Here is a 24890-nt window from a genome sequence, read left to right as displayed (position 1 = left end):
GGTTTGCTACAAATGAGCATACAAGCAGCAAAGGATTGGAATTTTGCAGAGGATAAAATGTGAAAGGTGAGCAATGCCCAAAGGTACATTGAAGATTTTGCCTTTGAATATGTTGAAGTGAAATGAAAGTTCCTTGACATTGTGGTAAGCATGACTACTCTCTAATGTCCTGCTCTATGACGTGGGAATACAAATCAGGCCAGCAGGTCAGAACATGGTAAGATTGCTACATTATCATAGTTAAAACCATCCAGATAAGTTTGAAATTGGGTTCATACCGCCAGTTCAAGCAGATGTAATAGATTCAACACTATTTGTAAAAGAGCATGAGATTCTTTCCCCCAGTGTTCTGGCCAATGTTCTTCTCGTCATCAAGCAGAACAGATTAACTGACTATTAATTTCAAACAGCTGCAGTGAGTACTATTCAGAAAAACTGGAGTGAATATAAATCATGTGATAAGATTTGTCAATTATATCTTCATTATAAAATGCACAGTGCAAACTACCACACAAAGTGTTTGCTGTCCAGTATTGATAATACAACATAAATGTGAAATCAGTGACTGACATGCTGCCTAGAAATGGGAAGAACATCCTGTGAGACCCTCATCTGTTTTATTAATTTCAATTTAAAATACTGCCAAAGTCACCCCTGAGCACAGCACACCCACTTTGACCAATATGGTAGGTAGCATATTACTGGACAAACATTTGCACACATCTCCAGACTCATGTGAATATCAGCATGTATGAAAATTCATCCCCAAAGATTTATAGATTTTTATTCTATACAGAACCCAAACTACACTATGCTTTCAAGGATGGAGCTGAAGATTTTAGACTATTGTCATATTCAATATTGATATGTCTATAATGCTGTTACATAACTGAGCAATCAGTGTTATTTTTCGAGTTCCGAGACAATCTATTAAACAAATTGCTTTAACTAGATTTAATACTGCAGTCCTTTTGTTCCAGTTCATTTGACCCCTCATTTAAAAACTTTTCATTGCATCTGCTTAGATTTTCTGAGGCACAAGGATCGTGCTTGAGTACATGTGAGTTCTCTTCTAGTTTTTTGTGCCAATCATATTAGTAATTCTTCATTTTCTGGACATTTATTGACCTCTGGTTTTGAAACGACCTACTTTAATAGTTATAATTTCAAGTGCATTTATTTGATCAATTATTTTGTTAATTGCCCATCTCTTTACATGATTAAAGATTAAACTACAATTTTGGCCTTGTATTTTTGTGTTTATTTATAGTGTTTCATTTCTAGCTGCTCTTGCAGCATAATTGTAATTTTAGGTTTGATCAAAAGTATCCTGTTTAATGCTGTGCTTATAGCAATCTTTCTTTCACATTCATTTCTCTCGGGTTTATTTGTCTCTGCAATCACCTCACGTGTGTTTGAAACGTGTGTATTGTGCAGTGACATTTTGAGCCTGATTTGGAAACTGCATGTTCTGAAATACCCCTCGGCATAATTTCCAGGTTGGCCTGTCTATATTGAAAATGTGTACAGGAGACTCAATGTTATATAAGAGAGGAGGACAGAAAGAATAGTAATTTGTTTATATTCAACTTTCATTTCATGATTGCGGAGAACGGTATCAATTATTTCATTGGTCAGTAAACCTGTCAGTCCCTGTTTCCAGTATAGAAAGGGACAGAAGCCCAAAATCTCTCCCAAAAACAAATGTTCAAACATTTTGGGGAAAAAAACACAATATCAGCAGGCTCACATGGTAATTCCTCGATCCACTGCCTGTGGGTTTCATTGTGCAGATACCTCACTGGCAGAGCTGTAGACTATTGGACATATTTTACAGTGTGCCGCATTTGTTGAATTTTTCCTCCACTTTTCAGATCAAGGAAGAATCTGCATTATAAATTGCTGCAATTTTAACAGGGGAATTTTAATTTATGGTAAAATCAACAGTCCATCTCCTCAACCAATGAGTTTATGGGTTTGGAAAGAAATAGAAAAAACAGAACAAAATATCATCCTGTTAGGTATAGAATGAGGAAAAGTGAGGTTTGATAAAGAAAAGCAAAAAGAAAGAAAGAAATATTACTAAAGTTTTAATTTTTTAAAAATCTCTAGCAGCAATTTAGCACCACAGTATATGTTCATTTTAATTTTGAGCTACTACATTAAACTGGCTATTTTTTCTGTTAATTACTGATTCAATCTTCTGCAGCCAATTTCATGTGAGATCTTAAAATAATGGAAAGACCAAAGGAAAGATGCTGCTTGTTTGAAATAAATGATGGGGTGGTGTAACTTGACCAAAAGGTTCTAGAGATTTACTATTTATTACGTAACTTTCAATCCTCTGAACTCACTGGCTGATTGACATGTTAACAACACACTGTACTCTCCAGGACAATTTGAGACAATGATGAATCTGTTCTCCTCCATGATAAAACCACTTGGAGGGTGCAGTGAGGGTGACACAGCACAGAGTGTACTCTGGGTGGGCAGCATCAATGTCCATCACCAAGAGAGACTTGATAGCAGCACTGTTGACGGAGCTGGCTGCCTAATAAATGACATAACTTGTTAGACTGGGCCTGCGCCAGCAAGTGAGGGAAGCAACAAGAGGGAAGAACGCACTTGATTTCATCCTCATCAATTTACCTATAGCATTTCACTATCCAGTATCGTGAGGAGTAACCACTGAGCAATCCTTATGGAGACAAAATCCCATGATCCCGTTGAGGATGCCTTCCACCATGTATTGCATTAACCTGATGCTGAATGTGATAGATTTTAATAGATCTAGCAACTGAAACTAGGCATCCAGGAGATCATTGAAGAATAGGATCGTAGAATCCCTACAGTGCAGAAAAAGGCTATTTGGCCCATCAAGTCTGCACCGACACTCAGACCTAGGTCTCCATAGTCCTGCATTTCACATAGCTAACCCACCTAGGCTGCACAACACCAGACACTATGGGAAATTTAGCGTGGCCAATCCACCTAACCTGCACACCTTTGGACAGTGAGAGGAAACTGGAGCACCCGAAGGAAACCCACGCAGACACGGAGAGAATGTACAAACTCCACACAGACAGTCTGCCAAGGCTGGAATGGAACCCGGGTCCCTTGTGCTGTGAGGCAGTAGTGCTAACCACTGATGCTCTATGCCAAACAATGGAATAGAAAATAGACAGGACTAAGCATTCCCACTACCAATGGATAAGATCTAAGCTCTACCATATCCAATTGTGTATGGTTTACAATTAAACAATTCACTGGAAAAGAATGCTCCACAATATCTTCATCCTCAATGATGGAGAGCCAGCACATCAATGCAGAAGATGTGAAACAGAAGTAGTGAGTGGACGATCCATCTTGGCCTCTTCCAAAGATCCCCTGCACTACACAGCCCAGGCTTCAGCCAATTCAATTCACTCCAATTGTAATCAAGAAACAGTTGGAATCATTGGATACTGCAAAAGCGATAAGCCCTGATAACATTCTGGCAGTAGTACTGAAGATGTATTCTCCACAACTTGCTGCTCTCCTACCTAAGCAATTCCCTTACAGCTAAAACACTGGCATCTACCTGAAAATGTGGAACATTGCCCAGGTATATCCTATACACAAAAAGCAGGACAAACCCAACCCATTGCTGCCCCATCAGTCTCCTCTCAATCATCAGTAAAATGATGGCAAGTGTCATCAACAGTGTTATCAAGCAGCACCTACTCAGATTATTCTTCAGTGACGCCCAGCTTGGGTTACACCTGGCCACTCAGCTCCTGACCACATTACAGCCTTGGTTCTGTGTTGAGGTAATGGTCAAGAGGTATTTTCACTGGACTATTAATCGAAAAATACAGGTAACATTCTGGGCACACGGATTCGAATCTGCCATGGCAAAGGGAAGAATTTTAATTCAGTAAAATCTGAATTTAATAGTCTAATGATGACCATGAAACCATTATCAATTGTCAGGAAGAACCCATCTGGTTCACTAATGTCCATAGGGAAGGAAATCTTCCATCTTTATTCAGCCTGGCTTCAATGTAACTCCAGATTAACAGCAATGTAGGTGACTTGTAATTGCCATCAGGGTGATCATGGATGGGCAATAAACCCTGGCCTAGTCAATGATGCCCAGATCCCATGAATGAATTAGAAAGAAAATGACAAAAGAGTTGAATTCCAGAGGTGAGGTGAGAATAATAGCCCTTGACTTCAAGGCTGCATTTGACAGGATGTGGCATCAATGAACCCTAACAAATGGGAATCAGAGACAAACTCCATTGATTGGAGTTATACCTGACACATAGGAAGATGGTTGTGATTGTTGGAGGTCAATCATCTCAGCTTTTTTTTTAGATTACATTACAGTGTGGAAACAGGCCCTTCGGCCCAACAAGTCCACAGGCCCTTCGGCCCAACAAGTCCACACCGACCCGCCGAAGCGCAACGCCGAAGCATACCCCTACATTTGCCCCTTACCTAACACTACGGGCAATTTAGCAAGGCCAATTCACCTGACCTGCACATCTTTGGATTGTAGGAGGAAACCGGAGCACCCGGAGGAAACCCACGCAGACACGGGGAGAATGTGCAAACTCCACACAGTCAGTCGCCTGAGGCGGGAATTGAACCCGGGTCTCTGGCGCTGCGAGGCAGCAGTGCTAACCACTGTGCCACCGTGCCGCCCACCTCTAGGATATCTCTGCAGGAGTTCCTCAGGGTAGTGTCCTAGGCCTAACCATCTTCAGCTGCTTCATCAATGACTTTCCCTCTATCATAAGGTCAGAAGTGGGGATGTTTGCCAATGATTGCACAATGTTCAGCATAACCACCACAGATACTGCAGCATTCCATGTCCAAATATAAAAAGTCCTAGACAATATATAGGTTTTTACTGAAAAGTGGCAAGTAGAATTTGTGCCACACAGGCAATGACCATCTCTAATAAGAGATTATGTAAACCACCACTGTCCCCTTCAATGGTGTCACCATCACTGAGCCCCACCCCGCCCCCCCCCAACACACTTACACACACATAAACACACACACAGACCCGCCCTCCCCCACTATCAAAAAGGGACTTGCCATGTAAATCAAGTGGTTACAAGAGCAGGCCAAAGTCTAGGAATACCACAGTGATTAACTCAAATCTTGATTCTGCAAAGCCTATTCACCATCTACAATGCACAAATGATGGAATATTCCCCACTCGCCTGAATGAATGCAGCTCCAACAGTACTCAAGAAGTTTGATATCATCCAGGACAATGCAGACTGCTTGATTGGCACCATAACGACATTCAGTCATTCCAACACCAATGTTCAGTAGCAGCAGTGCACTATCTACTAGATGCACTGCAGAAATTCACCCAAGATCCTTAGACAGAACCTTCCAAACCCATGGCCACTTCCATCTAGAAGGACAAGGGCAGCAGATAGACAGGAACACCACCACATGTAAGTTGGTTTCCAAGCCATTCACCATCCTGATTGGAAATATATCATTCCTTCCCTGTGCAAGGTCAAATTTCTTTCTCTCACAGCATTGTGGGTCTACCAACTGCACATGAACACAGGTCAAGAAGGCAGCTCACTGTTACCTTCTCTACGATAATTAAGGATGGGCAATGCTGGAAATACGGGCCCAGCTAGCACGCCCACAACCCATGAGTGAGTAAGATAACAGTGCAGTTTGCCTACCATTGCCTTATTTTTCATTATTAATTCTCCAGACAAACTTGCTTTCTATTGGACCAATGATCACATTATTAATTGTTTTCCCTTTTGTGTCAAAAGAAACATTTCCTATCTGTTTTTGTACTCCTAACCAGCTTTCTTTTGTACTTTAATTTTTCCCTCATCACTTTTTTTGGTGTTTCTTTGCAATTTTTATATTCTGTCCAATGTTCTGACTTGTCACTAATTTCTGTGCCATGATGTGCTCCCTCTTTAAGTTTGATACTTTCATTCACTTTTTCTCTTAAACATGGATGGTAGATCCTCCTCTTCAAATCTCCCTTTCTTGTTAAAATGCATCTATTCAGTTTAGTCTGAAGTCTTCAATGTCTGCCACTCCAGAATTTGGCTGCAGCTTCAATTCCACTCATTATTTACTAGAGCTTCCCATGCTCATAATTATTAAGATGACCACTTCCTTCCTCACTATGGAGGATTGATCTTCTCAAAATGCATTATCATTCTCAATCTACTCCTTCTACAGCCTCAATTTACTTCAGTTCATAGATTTACAGTTTGAATTCATCTGCTTTCTTCCTCTGAAGTAGCAAAGGCCACAAGATTCAACACAGGAAGATGGAGACATAGAAAATAAGATCAAGAACAGATTATTTGGCCCTTTGCTATTCAATACGATCATGGCTGATCATCTAACTCAGTCCCGATCCTGCTTTCTCCCCATACCCTTTGATCCCTTTAGTCCGAAGAACTATATATAACTTTTTCTTCGAAACATTCAACGTTTTGTTCTTAACCGCTTTCTGTGGCAGAGAACTTCTGAGGCTCACCACTCACTAAGTGAAGACATTTAACATCTCAGACCTAGATTACCTGGTTCTGGACTTCCCGGTCATAGGGAAAATCCTTCCCACGTTACCCAGTCTGATCCTGTTAGAACTTTATAGTATTCTATGCAATCCTCCCTCATTCATCTAAGCTCCAGTGAATATGGTACTAATCGATCGAGTTTCTCCTTATATGTCAGTCTTGTCATCCCAGGAACCGGAGTCAAGAGAGTGGTGCTGAGAAAGCACAGCAGGTCAGGCAGCATCCGAGAATCGACATTTCGGGCATAAGCCCTTCATCAGGAAAGACCTCACTTTCTACTCTCCAGAATCTGCAGTCCTCACTTTTCATCCCAGGAATCAGTCTGGTAAACCTTTGTTGCACTCCCTCCATAGCCAGAACTTCCTCAAGTAGAGGCCAAAAGTGCACACAATATTCCAGGTGTGATTAGATTCCCTACAGTATGGAAATAGGCCCTTCGGCCCAACAATTCCACACCAATCCTCCGAAGAGGGTCTTTATCTATATTTACCCCTGACTAATGCACCTAACACTAGGGCAATTTAGCATGGCAGATTCACCTGACCTACACATCTTTGGATTGTGGGAGGAAACTGGAGCACCCGCAAGAACCCACACAGATATGGAGAGAATATGCACACTCCACACAGACAGTCGGCCTAGGGGTGAGTTGAACCCAGGTCCCTGGAGCTGTGAGGCAGCAGTGCTAACCACTGAGTAGTCGTGGCACCTCACCAAAGCCCTGTATAATTGCAGCAAGTCATCCCTGCTCTGATACTCAAATCCTCTCGCTATGAAGGCACCAACATATTTGCCTTCTCTATTGCCTGCTGTACCTGCATGCTTACCCTCAGTGACTGGTATACAAGGACTCCCAGGTCCTCCCCCTTTCCCAACTATTGTCACTCAGATAATAATCTGCCTTCCAGTTTTTGTTACGGAAGTAGATAACCACACATTTATCCATATTAAACTTTGTGCATTTGCCCACTCACTAAACTTGTGCAAATCACACAGAAGCATTTTGGCATCCTCCTCCCACCCAGCTTTGTGTCACCTGTAAACTTGGAGATGTTACTGTCATAACTCAGGTAGCTCAAGTTGAAAGCAACTCTTTACTGCTGAACACCAAAATGGAACTATGACCTATGGCCTATATAGGCTAGTTCCAGCCTGGGATAGACAGTTTTGCAGATCCAATCCTGGATCAGTTTAAATATTTCAAGCTGTCACATGTGCTATGTTGCAATTCTGCAGCCAGTGGGAGATGAATTCAGGCCTTCAGAGCCAGAGCTAAAGACAATACCACTGAGTTACATGGTCCTTTTCTTCTAGGTCTGCTTTTATTTTAAATCCACCTGTTCAGAGATGTTATTACATACTTCTGGAGCAGGTGGGGTTTGAACATGGACCTCCTAGCTTAGAGGTAGGTACACTGCACCACAAAAGCCCCTTTGGGTCGGCTTTTCTTTCGTACCGAGTCTACTTTACTTGTTTTCTTTATATCAGGATGTATTATCACACACAACCAAATGGATTTCCCACTACCCAGTCACAGTGACTTTATCTTTAACTATTGACCACCACAAGTACATCAGCCATATAGCCAATTACATACTTACACACACAGCCCACTACAGGCAATGGAAACCATCAAAAATGAGGGGAGGGCATGGGAGAGCTAAATCAAAATAGAATTGGTGGGGAAAATAAAGCATGGTATCTCTGTGGTGTCCATCTTTTTACAACTGGATCTGCTTGTTTTTAAAATCACCAATTCTTATTTTTTCTAATCAACCTCGAGGTGGGACCCGAATCCAGATTCTCCTGGTCCTGAGCTCGGGACTGGGTCTGCTCTTTTCCGTATGTCCAGAATTATCACATAGAACCAAATGGTTTTCCCACAATCAAATTACTATGGTCTTTTTTTGTTTTTAACTATCAACCACTGCCTGGGTCTGCTTTATTGTAGTTTTGGACATACAAAGCCCATTATGTGCAGTGCAAACATCAAAAGTGAGGTGGGTGTAGGGAGAATGAGGAGGGACCAACTCAAAATGTGTTGGGGTTTGATGGGGAAATAAACCACTTTATCCCTTGCAGTGCACACACATCTCTAAAGGCATCAATAGCATTGATGTACACCACGTGTCCCTTCTCCAATGACATAAGGGCATGAACATAGCCAGGGGAGAGGTGCAGACAGTTGGCAGATATGACCCCCTCCACAGCCCATTGCCTGGACCTGTTTATAGCCAGCCTGGCCAGGCCCAAGAGCAGACCCACCCACGAGGACACCCTCCGATATCCTGACATACCTCTGCACCAGATACCCATAGATCAGGAGCATTGGGCTGAAGTGCAATCAAAAACACAACAAACAATTTTTCAAATAATATGAAAAGTGCATACAATTGCCCGCAACTAATGTATACATGGTCCATGGACTTCACAGTACTGCAAAATAAACAGCTGGGCTGGGAGTCAGTGAACCCTGCAATCTCCGGGTGTACAGGACTGCTGTGTGCAACACCCTCCACCATAGCCCCCTAAGGGCAAAGGTGAGGACTCTCATGTCCATTGCCTGGTGACAAGAAGCTGCCAAGGCGTGTCTGGGCAGTGGACATAAAAGTCAGGTTAGATGAAATCTGAACTGCTCCCAATCCTCAGATCTGTTGTTTTTTTCTGCTTTTCTTTTTTTTTGTTTATATGCATCTTTCTCGGATTAATACTAGCCCAATTCCGGTTTTATTTTTGTATATATCTTACAGGTCAATATACACTTTATTTTCTCCCAGCCTCATTCACTCCTTTCAATCACACTTTATTGTATTCTCACTGCCCTCTCTGGGTCTTTACAAACCAAATAAACCTTAAAATGCTCTTTTTAAGACAGAATTCTGAAGAAGCATTAATTCTGTTTCTCTGACCACAGCTACTGTCGAAGTTGCTGAGTGCTGGCAGCAGCTTCTGCTTTTATTTTTACAAAAAAGGATTTGGTTTCTTGAGCAGAGCAGCTAAAATGAAAACTCACAATCAATCTTATTATAATTATCATAATTATTCAAAATTATCATAAAACATTTTCATGAAGATAATGACATAAATCAATGCAAGGCAGCTGTTGAATGAAACTAGTGCAAAATAGTCTAATTGTTATGGACTTAGTGAAACCAGCTGTAATCTCACAAAGAGATGCAATCACCATAACCTAATTGAATAATTTGCTTTTAATATCCAAAATTCCAACAGCTTATTTTAACAGGAAATATTCCCTACCCAACTTTAGCTCATTATATGTAATTTGCACTTGTCAGATACAACTGTCTTAATTATTAGTTCTGTAATCATCCACAATTAAATCTTTATAATTACATTCAACAAATTCCATTTTCCATTGCTTATCAAATCAATAGCTTCTGTTATACATCTGATATATTTCAATCTTCCCAAAAGCAAATTCACCCTGTACTCTGTTCAATGGATTTTAATCATTTTTTTAAAATCAATGCAGCATTTGTGCTTGGGTCCTGATGAATGGCCTGATCCAGAGACTGTTTAATGAAATGAAACTTGCTGCAGCATCTTCCAGCATTTTCCTGCAGTCAGCAGATTCCGATTACTAAATCTATCAAATCAAAGCCTAAGTACAGTTCAGATAACTAATCAAAAATCCACAAAACTGCAGCATGCAGTCAACAGTGGGATTAACTTGTCACAATGACAGCACTTCAGTAGGTTTGATCACATGCTCCCCTGGAGTAGAAGATGAATAATTCAGGTTATCACTTCCATAGGTACATGGAGATTCGGAGCAGGAATAGGCCACTCCGCCTTTTGAGCCTGGTTCAGTATTCAATAAGTTGATATCTGATCTGCTTCCTCCACATTCCCAACTGCCTCAGATAACCTTTCACCCTCTTGCTCGTTAAGATCCTGTGTATCTTTACCTGTGTATAAATATGTTCGAGGACTCTCCAACACCTTGTGAGGAAGCGAGTTCTCAAGATTCATAAACAAAATTTAGAAAAATATTTCTCTTCATCTATGCCCTAAATAGGTGATCCCTTATTTTGAAATGGTGACCCCTTGTTCTGGATTCTCCCAACAAGCTGACACCTCTCCACATCCATCCTATCACCCTACCTCAGTATCTTGTATCTTTCAAGCAAGTCTTCACTTAATAGAATGATGGGGTCATGCAGTATGGAAACAGATCCTTGGGTTCAACTTGACCGTGCCAACCAAAAATTCTAGTCTGACCCCGTTCCATTTGCCAGCATTTGATCCATATCCCTCTAAACCCTTCCTAATCATGTACCCATCCAGGTACCTTTTGAATTATGTAATTGTTCCAGCCTCCACCACTTCCCCTGGCAGCTCATTCCATACACGCACCACCCTCTGTGCAAAAAAGCTACCCCTCGGGTCCTTTGTATAACTTTCCCTTCTTACTTCAAACTTATGCCCTTTACTTTTTCCCTATACTGGGAAAAAGACCTTGACTATTCACCATATCCATGTCATTCATGATTTTATAAACCTCTATAAGGTCATCCCTCAGCCTCTGACACTCCAAGGGAAAACGCCCCAACCTGTTCAGCCTCTTCCCATAACTCAAATCCTTCAACCTGGCAACATCCTTGTAAATCTTTTCTGCACCCTCTAAAGTTTAGCAGCATCTTTCCTACAGAAAGGTGACCAGAATTGAATGCAGTGTTCTAAAAGTGACCTCACCAATATCCTGTATAACCACAACATGATATCCCAACTCTTATATTCAATGTTCTGAGCAATGAAGACAAGCTTGTCAAATGCCTCCTTCATTACCCTGTCCACTTGTGACTCCATTTTCAAGGAACTATGCACTAGCCTCTGTAGGAGGCTTTGTTTGGCAACACTCCCCAGGGCCCTACCATTAACTGAATATGCCTTGCCCTGGTTTGCCTCACCAAAATGCAACACCTCACATTTATCTAAATTAAACTCCATCTGCAACTCCTTGGTCCAAAGGCCCCCATCTGATCAAGGTCCCATTGTACTCTAAGATAATCTTCGTCACTGTGCACTACGCCACCTATTTTGGTGACATCTGCAAACTTACTAACCATGTCTCCTATATTCACAGCCAAATAATTTATATAAATGATGGAAAGCAGTGGACCCAGCACTGATCCTTGTGGCACAGCACTGGTCATTGGCCTGTAGGCTGAAAAGCAACCCTCCACCACCACCCTCTGTCTTCTATTTTCAAGCCAATTTTTTTTAATCCATTTGGCTAGCTCCCAGAATCCCATGTGATCTAATCTTGCAAACCAGCCTATCATGAGGAACAGTCTTCAAAACTCCAGCAGATACAAGCTAAGCCTGTCCAATCTTTCCTCATATGACAACCCAGCTATTCCAAGTATTAGTCTGGTACACTTTCTCTGAACTATCTCCAAGGCACTTCCATCCTTCCCTAAATAAAGAGGCCTGTACTGTGCATAGCACTCCAAGTGTGGACTCACCAGTGTCCTGTACAACTGAAGTATAATCTCCCTGCTTTTGTATTCAAATCCCCTTTCAATAAACAATAACATTCAATTACATTTTCTAATTATTTGCAGACCTTGTAAAAAACAATGCATAACTGTAAGTTTAGATTATATTTTGTGTTAAGAGGGGGAAGAAATAGTCATTTTTAGAGTTCCGTTTGTGTGTTTGGGGAGGTAGTGCCCAGGACTCTGAAGAATTGCTCTGTTTAAATGGATTTAAATGAGGTTTGACTTGAAGAGTTTGGAGGTTGAAATTCAGTGCATTCAAAATCCATACTGTTGCCTTGAAGCAGGACACCAGACATAGAAAGAAACAGACAATTGCGAAGTCAGTCATCTTGTGTGTGTGCACTATGTCAGACAGTGAAGGACTGTTGCACTCTGGGTTTAGGGAATGCATGGCATTTCTCTCAAATTAAAGTGAGTTTAGTTTGTAATTTGCTTTAGATGTCTCAAGGAAAGATGAGGGGAAAAAGTGACTGCACAGAAATTTGCTGAAAGAAAACGGGTTGCAGCTGTACCAGCCTGAGTCTGAATAATGAGCCGTGGGGAATAATAATTCTTCATTAAGGTTTGGATGTCTCTGAGGATATTGCTGGGATAGAAGGAATATAGTTTATATTTGAATCTGGTTCTGATGTTTGTAATTATATCTTTCCGGTGTTTATTTTGTCTAGTTTAATATAATGTAGACTTTTTTGTTTAATAAACATTTCTTGTGTTAAAAGTATAGTCTCTTGTAAATGTATTCAGTGCCTCATCCCTACCATAAACAAAAACAAAGTTAAGATCTAACATTCTAGGATACAACTTATCCAGTATTAACATCAGCTGGGATCATAACAAACTGCATAGTAATCTTTCACAATTCATACACTAGGACATAGTGCACTTTTCACTGTAATTATTTATTAAATACCAAGGGACAATAAATCATTCAATTCATAATTCAAATCCATTTGTATCTTACAGCCCCACGATCTCTCACCAATTAGCTCTTATACTTCTTTTTTATTCTTCATGCTAAAATGGACAATTTCCTATTTTCCCACATTACACTCTTTTTGTCACATCTTTGCCCACTCACTGAATCTATCTGTATTCTTTTGCTGCCTTTCTTGGCCTTCTTCACAACCTGCTTTCTGATCCATCTTTGCCATCGACAAAATTAGCAACCACAACTTCTATCATTTCATCCAAGTCATTTATATAAATTGTAAACAGTTGAACCCCAACACTGATCTTTGAGGCAAACCACACAGTAAACTTACCAATCTGAAAATGATCCATTTATGGCTACTCACTGTGGTCCTGTTAATTCGCCAATTTTCTATCCATGGCAAGATGTTACTTGCTACATCACGAGATTTTATTTTCTGCAATCATCTTTGATGTAGCATCTTATTAAATGCCTTCTTGAAATCTAATTATTTTACATCCATTGGTTCTCCTTTATCCACAGCAGGTTACGTTGTTGAAATACACAGAACAGCTGATTAAACATGATTTTCCTTTCACAAAACCATATTAAATTTTCCTAATTACCTTGAATTTTTCCAAATCCCCTGTTATAATGTCTTTAATAATGGCTTCTAACATTTTTCCAATGATAGATGTTAACTAGCCTGTAGGTTCCTTCTTCTGTATTCCTCCCTTTCAAACAAAGGAATTAAAACTGTGATTTTTCAATCAAATGGAATCTTCACTGAATCTGGGGAATTTTGGAAAATTAAAACCAACACAGTAACTATCTTAATTAAAAGCAAAATCTGAAGTAAACAGAAAGGGCTGAAGAAATACAGCAGGTCCAACAGCGTTTGTTGAACAATAAACAGAGTTAAATTTCGAGTTCAGAATGACTCTTCTTTGAAGCATTAACTATCTTCCTAGCCACTCTCTTTTAAGATGACATCTATCAGAACCTGGGGTCTTCTCAGCTTGCAGTTCCAACAATTTGTTCAGTACCACTTTACTGGTGATTGCAATTTTCTTGAGTTCCCCCCATCTCCCATTTTCTCATTTACAATTCTTCCTGGGATTTTTTGTATCCTCTATAGTTCAATTAATCCTGGAATTCCTTCCCTAACAACATTCGAGATCAGCCTACATCAAATGGACTGCAATGGTTCAAGAAGGCAGCTCACCACCACCTTCTCAAGGACAACAAAATATGGACAATAAGTGTTAGTCCAGCCCAGCAACACTTTCATCCTTCCATGAATAAGAAAAAAAATTATCGGTTAATTGTCATTTGATTTTTCTTCTGGCAGTTGCTCCAATTCCACAAATCCTTTCAATAGCTGTGTCAAGTTGCAAAGTTCAAAATAAATGGTGTGGCAGGTGTTGAAAGATTTTTCTCAGACTACAGAACTTCATATATCAGTCACTCCAATGCATGTTAGCATTTACAGATAGTCTTCCAGGAATACTTTGGGGTGGCCTCTTCTCGAGTGCAGTTTTGGTTGTCCTGTTATAGGAAGGATATTATTAAACTGGAGATATTTCAAAAAAGATTTATCAGAATGTTACCAGGAATGGAAGATTTGAGATTGAAAAAAAAGACTGTAAAAGGCTGGGACTTTTTACAGTGGATCATAGGAGGTTCCGGGGTGACCTTATAGAGATTTATAAAATAATGAGTGGCATAGATAAGGTGAATGGCAAGGGTTTTTTTCCCTAGGGTGAGGAAGTTCAAAACTAGAGGAGCATATTTTTAAGATGAGAGGAGAAAGATTTAAAAAGGATATGAGAGGCAACTTTCTTTACACAGAGAGTGGTTTGTGTGTGGAATTAACTTCCAGAGGAAGTGGTGATGCGGGTACAGTTACAAAGTTTAGTAGACATTTGGTACATGAGAAGGAAGGGTTTGGAGGGATATGTGCCAAGTGCAGGAAAGTGGGACTAGTTTAGTTTGGGAACATGGTCGGCATGGACTGTTTCCATGATGTATGCCTCTATGACTCCATGACTGACTCGGGGAAAATGAAAGATCATATAGAACAGGGTCAAATACTGAAAGGGAGCAGAGGAGGAGCAGATGAGCCAATTGGAGGTTGTATCCACGTGAACCTCAGAGAGGGACACAGGTTGGAATTTAGTACCCTCTCTCATGGTGACTAGAGGGCTCTTTAATCAGGGGAGTGGGTGTTGTGTGAAGTGTCCACTGCCTTCCTCGATTGCTGGATAAATCGATGGTGACCAGGTTTGTGGACAGTCTTTCTACCCCACCAGCAATTGAGTTCATTAAGTATGCAAATGATACCTGTTTAAGGGCCTTATACCATCTGCTGAAGGTATAAAGCCAGTACAGAGGGGCCATGTGGACACCTAGAAAAGTAAGTATTGCCTGTAGGTTCCTGGGGTGTTGGAGGGGAGGCTCCCATATTCAAAGGTATTCAGTGATTGAGGAATCCGACTGAGAGTTGCCCTCACTTCCCAGGAGGTGGGGATTTTAACCCCAGGGTCCTTGATCTTGAGAAAGGCCTGCCACTGTTGATTTCATAGACACCTTAATTTGATAGACCTTCCCAAAAAGAAGCAACATGGCCTTTCCAACTGACAGGCAAGACCGCCATCAGCTCCATTAAATGTTGCCAATGTGTGAGGAGTCTGAAATCAGGATGCGTCCTGCCACCTCCTGCAAACACAAGTACAATCTCAGCACAGGGCCAGGATCACATTGCCAGTGGCTGTCAAGATCACTGTTGTGATAAATGATTGTATGCTTAGCTCCTTCCAGGTTGGTGCTGTAGATATGTAAAGCATCTCACAGTGATTTTGTTCACTGTTGTATAAAGAAAGTTATTGACATTTTCTACTCATGCCAGGAGACAGAGATGTTGTAAGTCTGCAGTTTAATTACAATTGCAGTCACCCAGAGTGCATGGTACCACTGTGTGCTGTGAACTGTCTTTGTGGGTGCTACAACTGAGCTCTACATCAGAACCGAAAATGAATCTATTCTTCCCACATCCAACTTTTGAGAGTCATACAGGTCCATGCCTGCTTATCCTGACAGTAATCATGATACTTGCATTCTGCACCACTCCTCTGCATCAATTACATTTGAACTATTATAACTAACCAAAGGATGATTACGATCTGATTATAGCCTCAACTCCACATTCTGATCCATCCCATTTAACTCCCTTATTAGTCAAGAATCTATCTACTCTGCCTTAAAAATACTCAATAACCCTGCCTTCATTGCTCTAAATTAAAAATCATACACCAGGTTATAGTCCCAAGAGGTTTAGCTTCCAAATAAACCTGCTGGACTATAACCTGGTGTTGTGTGATTTTAAACTTTGTCCACTCTAGCCTAACATCAGCACCTCCAAATCATTACTCTCGAATTTCAGACTCATGACCATCTGAGACAAAAAAAATATTTTTATTTCTATCTTAAATCTGCTATTTTCAAACTGAGTTCCCAAGTTCAACTCTCTCCTATAAGGAGAAAACATCTTTTCAGCTGGCCGTTTACTTTTTTAAACTCCAATGGCTGAAGGCCAGGCATATCCACCTCTTCATGGTGACAGGGTAATAGCGTAACAGCACTGCATCTGAGATTCTGGCCACAGGCCTGAACACTTCTGTTTGCTTTCTTCCTTTATTTCTTTTCTTTCAGGGAGAGCGAGCTCAGCACAGAAGAGAGTGAGCCCTTAGAGAACTCCTGACGTGGCAAGTGTGAACCCATAGACAAGAAATGCTGTCAGAGCTTGGCAACTCCGACATTGGTGGGCCTCGAGGTGATGGTGGCAGTAGGGCAGCCTCTGTGGTTAGCGTCAGAATCAGGATGTTGGGCTTCAGCTGCAGCAATGCAGTACTCCTGGTGGATCGAAGGGAGCAGCAGTTGCATTGGCGGGAGTGTGGTGCAGCTGGCAGTGGAGTGGTGAGCCTGGAGCAGGACTCCTGGAATGGACTGTGATGTGGGGGCATTGGTGGGCATGGTGTGGGACTTCTGGAATGGACCAAGATGCGGGAGTGTTGGTGGGACTGGAGCCCCTTGTGGAGACCACCCCCACTCCCCCAATGTTGAGCAGAGTACACCAAGGGTGGAAGTATTCTTGTTTTTAGTTATATTCTCATTACACCATAATATTTCCTGTAACACAAAATGTCACCAGAGCATGGCAATATGTTACACTTCTCACTGTATTTATTTGTTAAATATCAAGTGACAATAAACATTCATTTCATAAGAAAATTGCTCCATCTCAGGAACCGGTTGAGTGAAACTTCTCTGAATATTTTCTAATCCATTTGTGTCCTTTCTTAAATAAGGAGACAAAAACAAAACAAAAACATTTCACTATGATGTCACTAAGATCCTGTACAACTGCAGCAAAACATCATTTTATTTGTAATCCCTTTCCCTTGCAATATATGACAATGCTACATTCCATTTCTTTATGTTCTACCTATACTAACGTTTTGTGATTTTGGATGCAAGTATGGTTGGAATGTTTAAAGGCCCTTAGATTAGTATATGATTAGGAAATGTTTGGAGGGGTATGGGCCAAGCACAGCCAGCTGGGACGAGTATAGTTTGGGATTATGTTCGGCATGGACTGGTTGGATGAAAAGGTCTGTTTCCATGCTATATGACTTATGTACCACAACACCCAAATCACTTGCAGCTCAGAATTTTGCAAACTCTCTCTATTCAAATAATATGCTACTTTTTCATTTTTCCTGCCAAGTTCGTGTTTACCCATATAATATTCCATTTTCCACTTTTTTGCTCATTCACTGATCATAATTTTATATTTACAAACTCATCATTCCTTTTCCCAACGTACCTTCCTATCCATCTTTGTGTCATCAGCAATTTTAAATGCCATACATTCGCTCCCTTCAGCCAAGCCATTAAGAGAGATATAAATAATTGTGACCCTGGCACAGATCCCTGTCACACTCCACTTGTCACATCTTGGTAATCAAAAAAAGATCCATCAATGTTTCCACTTTGTTTCATGTTAATTAACAAAGCTTTTACCCATGTTAATATGTTATCCCTTAAACCATGAGTTCTTTTTTTTCTGCAAAGCAATCTTTGATGTGGCACATTGTCGACTACCTTCTGAAAATCTAAATACACCACATCAACAAGTGGTCCTTTATCCACGTTGTTTGTTACTTTCTCAAATAACTCCAATCAATTTGTCAGACATGATTCTCCTTTTACAAAACCATGTTGAATTTGCCTGTTGAGATTTTCACTCGAACCTCCTAAATGATAGGTCCCAGCGTTTTCCCTACGACAGGTTTTAAGCGATCCGATCTTGGATTGCTGCTTTCAATCCCTCTCCTTTCTTGAACAGAGAAGTCACATTCACTATTTCCCAATCTGATAGGACCATTTCCACATTCTAGGGAAAGCCAACATATCTACTATCTCAGTAGCCACTTATTTTAAGGCCTTAGGATGAATTCCAACAGGACTTTGGTACTTATCATCTTTCAGTTCTAATCATTTTCTCCATATCCTTTCCCTGGTGATTACAATTGTGTTTAGTTCATCCTTCTCTTCCATCTGCTGAATCATATTTATTTCTGGCACATAATTTATCTCCTCTATTATGAAGACAGATGCAGAATATCTGTTCAATGAATCCAGAATTTCCTTATTTATCTTTATTAGTCTCCAGACCCATTCACTTTCTGTGTTGCACATTCCCAGCATAGAGACCACAAAAGCCAGAAGAGACCACTGGCTTACTGAAACAATGCCTCTGCTCTGGAGGAGCCCCCTAATACTCACTACAACATAAGTCAGAAACAATGGCAGAACATCTTCCAGCAGCTCTTCCAGATGTCACACACTTTCTATTTCAGTGCAAATTAGTTTTAACTCCTGTTAATTGCTCATGATTCTGGACCCCTAGCTGAGATATCCAGCCATTTACCAACCTGGTTAGCATTGGCTGTAAGAAGTTGATAGCTGAAAATGTGTTGCTGGAAAAGCACAGCAGGTCAGGCAGCATCCAAGGAACAGGAGAATCGACGTTTCGGGCATAAGCCCTTCTTCAGGAAGCCCCTTCTTCGGGCTTATGCCCGAAACGTCGATTCCCCTGTTCCTTGGATGCTGCCTGACCTGCTGTGCTTTTCCAGCAACACATTTTCAGCTCTGATCTCCAGCATCTGCAGTCCTCACTTTCTCCTGCAAGAAGTTGATACATTGCTTACAACACACTGAATGGTGTTGGGTAATCATGCATCACAATACACATGTCTGCTTTTGGTGAAATTGAATTTAGGCCCAATTGAGTTTTCATCTAATAATGCTCTGCATTGTCCATCTGTATATCTTAAATTGAAAAAAATAGTGTTTTGAGTAGCAATTTAGATTTCAAGAAAGCTATTATCAAAGTTATGCTGAAGATTTCTTAAGAAGGAAATGATTTGTTTACAGTTCAGTCCATCACGCTCTTCTCTTTCTTATTATATGCAAGTACTAAATTACTGGTTTAGAAAAGATTTACCAGGATGTTGCCAGGGTTGAAAGGTTTGAGCTATAGGGAGAGGCTGACTAGACTAGGGCTGTTTTCCCTGGAGCATTTCAGAATTAGGGGTGACCTTATAGAGGTTTATAAAATCATAAGGGGCATGGATAGAGTAAACAGACAAAGTTAAAAATCAGGCAGCATCTAGGGAACAGGAGAATCGACGTTTCGGGCATTAGCCCTTCTTCAGGAAGAAGGGCTAATGCCCGAAACGTCGATTCTCCTGTTCCCTAGATGCTGCCTGACCTGCTGTGCTTTTCCAGCAACACATTTCCATCTCTGATCTCCAGCATCTGCAGACCTCACTTTCTCCTCAAAGTTAAAAATCACACAACACCAGGTTATAGCTATAAATTCTGTGTTAGGATTGAGCCCTCCACTATCACCTGATGAAGGAGCGACGCTCCGAAAGCTAGTGTACTTCCAATTAAACCTGTTGGACTATAACCCGGTGTTGTGTGATTTTTAACTTTGTACACCCCAGTCCAACACCAGCATCTCCAAATCATATAAACAGACAAGGTCTTTTCCCTAGGGTGGAGGAGTCCAAAACAAGAGGACATAGGTTTAAGATGAGAGGGGAAAGAGATAAAAGAGACCTAAGGGGCAACTTTTTCATGCAGAGGGTGGTGTGTGTATGGAATAAGCTGCCACAGGAAGTGGTGGAGGCTGGTACAATTACAACACTTAACAGGCATCTAGATAGGTAAATGAATAGGAAAGGTTTAGAGGGATATGGGCCAAATGCTGGCAAATGGGACTAGATTAATTTAGGATATCTGGTAAGCATGGACAAGTTGGACCAAAGGGTCTGTTTCCCTGCTGTACATCTCTATGACTCTCTATGACTCTACTGAAGGGGGAGCTGAGAAACATAAAATAAGTTTTATTTATTAACAGATTTATCACTCCCTGCTGCACCATTTAACTATTTCATCACAATTTACGAGCAAAGTTGCATTTATACTGTTTCCCCCAATATATTCCAGATAAATTTGGTTTGATGGATCCGGAAAAAACAAATTTCTCAAAATCCCAAATTGTCCCTTGTCTTCACAGTCTGCTCAGGCACGAAAGATACACAAAAAACACCATCGCACTGATTATATTCTCATGTGTGACTTGTCAATCAGGATCAATGGTCAGAGCCAGAGTATAATCGGAGGTCCAGGAGCCTGCTTAGGGTCAAGGGTTAGGACTGGAGAAGGCTATGCAGTCCATTCGGGGTCAGGGATTAGTGCTGCAGCAGGAAGAATTGAAACCTATATGGCAGAGTTACAGAAAGATAGTCATCAACAAGAGAGCAGAAGACATGCAGTGTGGAAGGTTATCCCATAAGGATTGCACCAAGATTTTTGTCTCTTGAAAATAAAGCATCAATCACCAGCTTGCTAGATCTTTGGATATAGATTGGCTGATGCTGCAGATGCAGTTTAGAATGAACTGGAAGCATAAGAGACAAAGCTGAATGACCTTGACTGTTGATGATAGTTTAATGACTGCAGGGGAATTTATCAGACAGTTAGAACACAGCTCGCTGCAGTTTGGAAACAGTAAATGGGTTTATGCTGAGATTTTTACTGAGAATGGGATGGGGATGAATCATCAAAATCTTTGTAAACACAGACAAATAAGTTCTGTAAATTCATAGGATTTCCTTCAATTTTCTACTATCAGAAAAATACTTCAAAAGACTCAGAGAAAAGGGAATAAACTGCCTTTAACACTGCACTAGAGGGGGCAGCTCTCTCTGTGATTTGTAGACCATACTCATAGTGATAAAGACTATGATTTCAATTGGGAGCAGAACTAGCAATGCTTTGGTACAATTAACCCCTTGTTACTCAAATCAGAGTATCATACATAGAACATTCCTCACTGCTCTTATCACACCCCCTCAATACACGCACACCGTATTACTCACAATACAACATTTGTTACAAAAAATGGGAAGGCGATGACCTAGTGGTATTATTGCTGGACTGTTAATCCAGAGATCCAGTTAATGGTTCTGGGGACCTGGGTTTGAATCCTCCCACAGCAGATGTTGGAATTTGAATTCAATAAAAATTTGGAATTAAGAGTCTAATAAGAACCATTGTCAATTGTCATCTGGTTCACTAATGTCCTTTAGGGAGGGAAACTGCCGACATGTGACTCCAGATCCGCAGCAAGGTGGTTGACCCTAAACTTACAATAAATACCCACATCCTGCGAATGAATAAAAACACTGATGTTATATGGCTTAATACTCACATATTCATATCACTCTCACTATCCCATTTACTACAATTACAATGCATGTTTTTCATTAATATCAAATGATTTGAGTGTGAATATAGGGGAATATGGTTAGTAAGTTTGCAAATGACACAAAAATCGGTGGTGCTGTGGACAGCGAAGAGGGTGATCTCAGGGTACAATGGAACCTTGATCAGACGGGCCAATGGCTGAGAAATGGCAGATGGAGTTTAATTTAGATAAATCTGAGGTGCTGCATTTTGGAAAGACAAATCAGGCAGGTCTTATATAGTTAATGGTAGGGTCCTGGGGAGTGTTACCAAACAAAAAGACCTAGGGGTGCAGCTGCACAGTTCCTTGAAAGTGGGGTCGCAGGTAGACAGAGTAGTGAAAAAGGCATTTGGCGCGTTTGCCTTCATTGGGTCAGTGCATTGAGCATTGGAGTTGGGAGGTCATGTTGTAGCTATACAGGATATTGGAGAGGCCACTTTTAGAATACTGCATTCAGTTCTGGTCTCCTTGATATAGGAAGGATATTGTTAAATCTAGAGCTTGCAGAAACGATTTACAAGAATGTTGCCGGGATTGTAAAGTTTGAATTATAGGGAGAGGTTGAACAGGCTGTGGCCTTTTTTCCCTGGAGCATCAGAGGCTGAGGGATGACCTTATAGAGGTTTATAAAATCCTGAAGGGAATGGATAGGATAAATAGCCAAGATTTATTTCCCACGGTTGGGGAGTCCAAAACTAGAGGGCATAGATTTAAGGTGAGAGGGGAAAAATTACAAAGGACTCGAGGGGTAACTTTTCATAGAGAGGATGGTGCATGCATGGAACGAGCTAACAGAGGAAGTGGTGGAGGTGAGCACAGTTATAATATTTAAAAGGCATATATGGAATAGAAAAAGTGTAGAGGAATATGAGCCAAATGCTGGCAAATGGGATTAGGTCTGATTGGAATGTCTGGTCAATGAAGACAAGTTGGAGTGAGGGTTCTGTTTCTGTGCTGTATGACTCTTTGACTCTATGTCAACAAGGAGTCGACAATATTCTGGCTTGGGTTGAAAAGTTGCAAGTAATTATTATACCACTCAAATGTCAGGCAATGATCATCTACAATAAAATCTGCAACCTGACCATTGCTCCTTGAAATTCTATTGTGTTACTATCACTAATCTCCTAATTTCAACATCATGGGGAATACCATTGACTAGAAATTGATCTGGACTCACCATATAAGGGCAATGATTAAAACAGCAGGTCAAAGGCTAGGATACTGCACTGAGTAGCTCACCTCTTAACTTCCCAAAGCCTGTTCACCATCTAGAAGGCAAAAGGGATGTGATGGAATACTCCCCATTTGCCTAGACGAATGCAGCTCCAACAGCACTCAAGAAGTTTGATACCATTCAGGATAAAGAAATCTGCTTGATCAGTCACTCCACCAAGGAGCTCAGTAGCAGCAGTGTGTACTGTCTACATGTGACCTAGTATAATTACTGATCTTGGTTGCTTGAATTTACTTCAGGAAAAACACCTGACTCTTTTACAACTGGGTTTTATATTGTTCTGTTTAAACAACGGTTGATTGCTTGTTTTGGAATTAGTTGGGGAGGAAAGCGTGTTAAGGACAAATTGCCCAAGTAATATCAACTGTTTCTGAAGCACCTTAGTGGTAAATTCAGCTTGAAATCTGATTGTTCTTCTCAAAGAGAGCAACTTAAATATCTTCTCAATTTGTATTTCCTGAGCAAGGTGTGTCTGCCAAGACTCCATCAACAGCAGTGCATGATTAGTGACTTGATTCCATGTACAAAACGGCGAGATTGACACACTTCATAAAATACAATGCCTTATCTTTTTTGTCTTCAAGTGCACTTATCCTTGGCCTGAAAGCATTTTGTTTTCTTTTTAAAAAGGGAAGTATGTTTCTTCCTCTTCACCTCAAGTATGAGTGTACGTATTTGCATGTGCATGTTTGGGTAAACATTTGTATTTTCATTTTACAAATTGCATATCTTCAACATTATCGTTAGCTGGGTTTTATTTTATAATAAATTGATAATGTTGCATTTATTGGAGAAAGCTGGTTGATATCCGTTCATTCTAAGCATAACAAAGAGATAGCATATGATTGGCCAAATTGGGGGTTCAGTAAAATATTTTTAAAATTGATGTTGTGTCCATTAGAGCAGTGGGACTAAAGGAAGACAGTGCATTCCCCCTTCTCAGTCATTACACACCTTCGACTCATTAAAATAGCAGGCTGTCACTTGGCTTCATGGATTTGCATTGCCTAACTCAAACAAATAAACTTGAAAGGAATCAACTCTGGTGCTTTTTTTAATCCCTCTTGATTCCTGTAATTTTTTATTCATTTATTCATATTTAAAATTATTCTTAATAATTTTGTACAGTACTTTTATGTCAACTGCTTTGTCATAAAATTGCTAATAAAGCTAATGTTTTGTTAAATCTAATTTATTAAATCTTTTCTCTTTTATTTAACAAATTTGTTCTTTTTCTTTCATTTTTAGTCTCTTGCATTCATTGACACTTTCTCAGTTAATGACTAATCACATGACCAGTTCCATTACTGTTGGTCTCCTTCTTTCCCCGCTCTACATGGATTTCTAGCAAAGGCATAGGTAACAGCCGGTTCCCAAGCTGATCCCTATTACTCCTCAGTGGACAGCCTTACCTCCCAGAGCTTGTTTCATAACAAAGTCCATGATCTTCACCGATGGTTTTCTATACCTTCAACTTCGCTGTTACATTCACATTACACAGAACGATCCTTAGAACCTGGAAACCTGAATAAATCACAACAAAACCATTAATATAAACACTTAACAATATTGAAAACCAATAAAGTTTTAGAAAACATTTGGAAGCACAAATGATGGAGCTGTTCTGAAATATTTGAGAACACGACAAATGTTATGTTGCAGTTAGATTAAAGGAAGAGAGAGTCACATACAACAGGAAGGTTTTAACTTGGAGCTTTCACAGAGTTGGGCCCTTGATATCTGCCATAAGTTCATTTTTATTCTTAATCCT

The 24890-nt window shown here is 40.4% G+C and overlaps 1 protein-coding gene across 1 annotated transcript in view; it reads right to left on the bottom strand.

The window, feature by feature from the left end:
• Positions 1-24639, bottom strand: part of LOC122539560 (complexin-1) — a 118331-nt gene extending 93692 nt beyond the window's left edge. The window contains exon 1 of the mRNA XM_043674542.1: positions 24532-24639. Coding sequence (XP_043530477.1) covers positions 24532-24562 — 31 coding nt within the window. The 5' untranslated portion in view covers positions 24563-24639. The remainder of the gene's footprint in view (positions 1-24531) is intronic.
• Between the last annotated feature and the right edge of the window lie 251 nt (positions 24640-24890).

This window comes from Chiloscyllium plagiosum, chromosome 32, assembly GCF_004010195.1.
Source record: "Chiloscyllium plagiosum isolate BGI_BamShark_2017 chromosome 32, ASM401019v2, whole genome shotgun sequence".
Taxonomy (NCBI): domain Eukaryota; kingdom Metazoa; phylum Chordata; class Chondrichthyes; order Orectolobiformes; family Hemiscylliidae; genus Chiloscyllium; species Chiloscyllium plagiosum.
This window is presented reverse-complemented; position numbering and strand designations above follow the sequence as displayed.